We start from the raw sequence: 4,262 nt of genomic DNA, 5'->3' as shown, positions 1-4,262 counted from the left end.
GTCCAGGTTTCAGCCTCCGCCTGCTGCCCCTCTCGTCGCTTCGTCTAGAATTCCCATCTATATTGACAATGCTCTCTCTCTCTCTCTCTCTCTCAATATCATGTAGCCTCCATATAGAACAATGGAGTCCACCCTATCTCCTCTCAATTTACCCTCTCGACAATATTAGCTACATGTAATATGTAAGCTTCCGTTTTCCTTAACATAAAGCGCAGATCAAGTTGTCCGCTTTTACAGAGGACTATTTGCCGCGTTTTATCGAATTTTCTCAGTACCCATGACACAATTACTTCCCTCCTCGGGTCTGAGGAGACGTTTTCGTCCTTCCGCTGAATCAGAAGGCGAGGCATCGAACCACTGTGGCGGAAGATACTGCATTAGGGAAGATACTTTCCCAGTCACGGTATTTCGAGGATGGAGAGAAACACACAGCAAACCTTTAGACATGACGCCAGGTGGAAGAACTTTGTCAGTGTATGTATTGCTGTACCTGACAACTCCATGCGTCTAATTCGTCGAGAGAAATTTAAAGCTTCTCGATTTTGCCTACGTAAAAAGAAGTCGTTTTAACATTGCTCTGCATTTTCCTCTACTTCGTATGTCAATAGTTAAGCTTTTTCTGTAATTCTCATTTCCCTTAATATTTGTCTTTGCTGAGATTTTTGTGGTAAAAGAATCACTTAAACAACTGGTCAAGAAAGCAAGACAAGCTCCCTCACACACGTCAACAGCAATGAGATACAATGAACGAAAGACAGACGTTCCCCCTGATATGCCAGTCTCAAAACTCCAGTCAATATAACAAAGTTTATCTTTTTTGAATAGTCCATGCTTTACACACAACCACAATCCATCATAATCCCTCTAAACCCGCACATTAAATCATTATCAACTGAATTTTAGTTATTGCATTGATATCCTTTTTATATGATTACCATCCATAAAAAAAATATGATAACATTGCTCTAAGCCAACGCATTTAATTAATCACCTGATGTCATTTAATCATCATTCAGGTGTGTTGAGACTCCTGAATAACGCTCGTCATTAGGCTCGGGATATCGCAGGTAATGGCGCACACTCGACGTTCTTCGCGGACAGGTAAAACAAGGGACGTAACACTAACCCGGGAACACACACGTTACCGCAATATTCACGCGACGGACTCACGATAGCCGCGCACTCTCCCTGGTCGGCTGCCAATTCATTACAAATAATAGTCAGCCCGTGTGCAAGAGGCTCATCCTGCAAGACACATTACCGGCAGCCTTAGTGGAGGAGTTTGTTTTCAGGCGGGAGGCCGCGCGGGGAAGAGCCAATTTGCCGGATTACTTGTTTTCGTTTCTGTATTTACGGGGACATTTGGAGTAATTTGTATAATGAAAGATATTGAGTGAAGATTTACAGCCATATGCTAATTTCCTGTGCTTTGTGTGTGTGTGTGTGTGTGTGTGTGTGTGTGTCAAAGAATTAGAATAAGACTTATTGAATATATTAAGCAAGAATAGATATGATGAATGTTGGTCATTACTCAGAAGCGGCACCATTGCATGTTGAGATGATCGTGGCGGGCGGTCTGATGCGATGATTCGTGGGCATGTTTCGACTCGAGGGTTGGTGAACGCTTTGAAACTTTTCGGGAACTTTAGCGATTTTTTCATCATTAAGTACTCGCATATGATTTTACCTTTATTGATGTGTGTGTGTGTGTGTGTGTGTGTGTGTGTGTGTGTGTGTGTGTGTGTGTGTGTGTGTGTGTGTGTAATGATCATTTACATTCCACAAATATTATTTGATGTTTTACCTCGTAGGGTTCTCGCGAGATTAAAAGCTGCTTAACAAACACAGGTACATGTATAGCCTATCCGTGTGAGCGGTGGAAAGGATTCCGGAGAGATAACGTGCCCCCATTGATGGATTGATTGGCAAGTGAGACAAAGAGAAGTTGGTCATTTGTGGATAGTTTAAATTATATTTTCCTTCAGTTATCGTGCCGCGTAACACATAGCTGGCTAAAGTGAGTCACTACAGTTTCCTCACGGTCATCAGCTAATGGAACCTGATGAGTGAGTAGATATAAAACAAAAGAGGAGAGATAATCTCATATGTGCGAATCGCAGAATTATGTTTGACACACACGCGCATAGATGAAGATATTCTGATCGGTGGTAACGTCCTCACAATGTTCCACATCCTTGAGACATCACCACAAATCGCTGTTAATGCCAGAAAGAAAAATGCACGTGGGTACTCACCAGTCTCTGATGGTCGGAGTATCTCATTAAGATCCGTCGTCGGCCAGCCTGCAGGTTACCCGCGTCACACCAACACACCGCACCACGCACGAAAGCTCCGCCAGTGTTACAGGAATCCTAATGGCCGTAATGGGTGCGGTGCCAGGTACAGAGCGAACTGAAACACAGTTATCAAATACGAGCTAGGGGCCCAGCACATCGTACCGCGCCATTCCATCAGTAAGCCCAAAATCAGGCACGCAGTAGCATCCACATCGCTTGTTATAGACAATAACACATCATCAGCCTTCGAGCGCAGCAGCATTTGTTACTTGGGAGGCGTGTTGGCTTCTCCTGAGCGCCGCCAGAGGGCACCAACGTGTTAAGTCAGACAGCGTACCGAGCAAGCGAAGCCGTGGCTCTTGCCGACGTTGGCTTGAAGATGAGCTTACAGAAATGACACTGGGATCCGTCTTGATATACCGTGTCCTTACGTCATGACTCCATCTGTTTTTAAAATGATGTCATGAACTTGGCCTTGCATAATTTTGTCAGGATTGATAGCTTTCATACTGCTCTTTCACTGTGAAGCCGAGGAGTGAACACAAAGCAATGGGATTCGGATCAACCATGTGGGGGCGGAGCGATGCGTGGGCAGATGGCAGGCGGAGAGCCCTCGCTGGGGGTGAGGGAAGGAGAGGGAGACAGGGCTGGTTGGCGTGCCGTTCCACGCGAGGATGATTATTATTTTACTATCAGTCATAGTGATATTAATCATAATTGCTGTTAAATATCATCATTGTTGTTTTCGTCCTTTTCTCTTTTTCTTTCTGACTCTCTTTAGTTTTCTTATTATTTCTTTATTTTTCTTTCTCTTTGCTTTTCGTGGTTATTCGGCGCCGTTCTCCGCGGCAGGAATGACAACAAGGGCTCGTGCCAACACTGGGGCGACCCCTTAATGGCTCCCCGGAGTAGTTTCGTTCAGGGCACTAGACTTAGTAATGGCAGGTCCTCCTTTACCGGCCTTGCGTTGGTGTGCTTACGGCCCCCTGGCGGCGCTGCATTGCTAAATGGATTGGGGCGTCCCTTACGTGGTGCAGGCTCGGCGTAATCAGGAAAACCTTAGGGCGGCCGAGGGACTTTCTAAATACAGTCAAGCATCCTCCGCCCCCGGCAGCTCAGTGGTCCCTCGGAGAACACGAGATTGCAAGTTGCAGTGTACGCAGACACTGGCTGATGAAGGGGAGGGGAAGTGACCGGATATATTCCAAATCCTTAATAGTAATACGATGGAGGAGGAGGCGGGCGTTCGTCGTGGGGGAAGTGCGCTTGTCTTTCAATTAACGGGAATGAACAGTTCCATTGCCCACTCGGGGCCAGTCAGCGCTGAACGGAACGGTTTTGCACGCAGCCTCTCCTCCTCGCGGTGAATGGTGCAGGGCAGGGTTGGTAATGCTCTCCCTCCAGTACCAATGTGGCGGCGCGGCTCACACCGGAAGGAAGGCCAGCCTGAGCACGGCGGGCGTGAGTACACGCGAGGGGATGCTCGTGCTCATCACCCAGCCAGGGGCAAAATGGGATTTTGTTTCCTTGTTGGAAAATTTTCGGTATTAAACACACTGACATCTACTCGTTGACGAGGAGCTGTGGAACAAAGAATATGAGAGAGACTGAAAACTTTGGGTACGCACATCGAGTTTCTGTGCGGCGGCAGCGGGAGTCTATTTTGTTTTGTCAGTCAGTTAAGGTACGCCATTAACCGCTGGAAAGGGACCGACGTTTAAAAAATAATCTCGTTACAGCAACACTAAACATCTTGCCACAAGCAGAGAGAGAGAGAGAGAGAGAGAGAGAGAGAGAGAGAGAGAGAGAGAGACGTACCCTATCCGTATCTCCCTTTCCTCCATCACTCTGTGTGGTATGGGAGGCGGAGAGGGAAGGGCAAGGCAACATGGCGTGTGGAGGGAGGATGACAGGAGAACTGGAGGATGAATGGCCTGGGCGGGTTGTGTTCAACTGGAGATTGGA

General features: G+C 46.9%; 1 protein-coding gene across 7 annotated transcripts in view; it reads right to left on the bottom strand.

Moving 5' to 3' along the window:
- The window catches only part of LOC127007025 (uncharacterized), a 206,709-nt gene extending 202,753 nt beyond the window's left edge, over positions 1-3,956 (bottom strand). For all 7 annotated transcript variants that reach the window (XR_007760025.1, XR_007760028.1, XM_050877506.1 and 4 more), the window contains exon 1: positions 2,256-3,956. Coding sequence is in view for 5 of the 7 variants with exons in the window: in XM_050877506.1 (XP_050733463.1) it covers positions 2,256-2,282 (27 nt within the window). In the remaining 2 variants the exon portion in view is untranslated. The remainder of the gene's footprint in view (positions 1-2,255) is intronic.
- Between the last annotated feature and the right edge of the window lie 306 nt (positions 3,957-4,262).

This window comes from Eriocheir sinensis, chromosome 34, assembly GCF_024679095.1.
Source record: "Eriocheir sinensis breed Jianghai 21 chromosome 34, ASM2467909v1, whole genome shotgun sequence".
NCBI classification, from domain to species: Eukaryota; Metazoa; Arthropoda; class Malacostraca; order Decapoda; family Varunidae; genus Eriocheir; species Eriocheir sinensis.
This window is presented reverse-complemented; position numbering and strand designations above follow the sequence as displayed.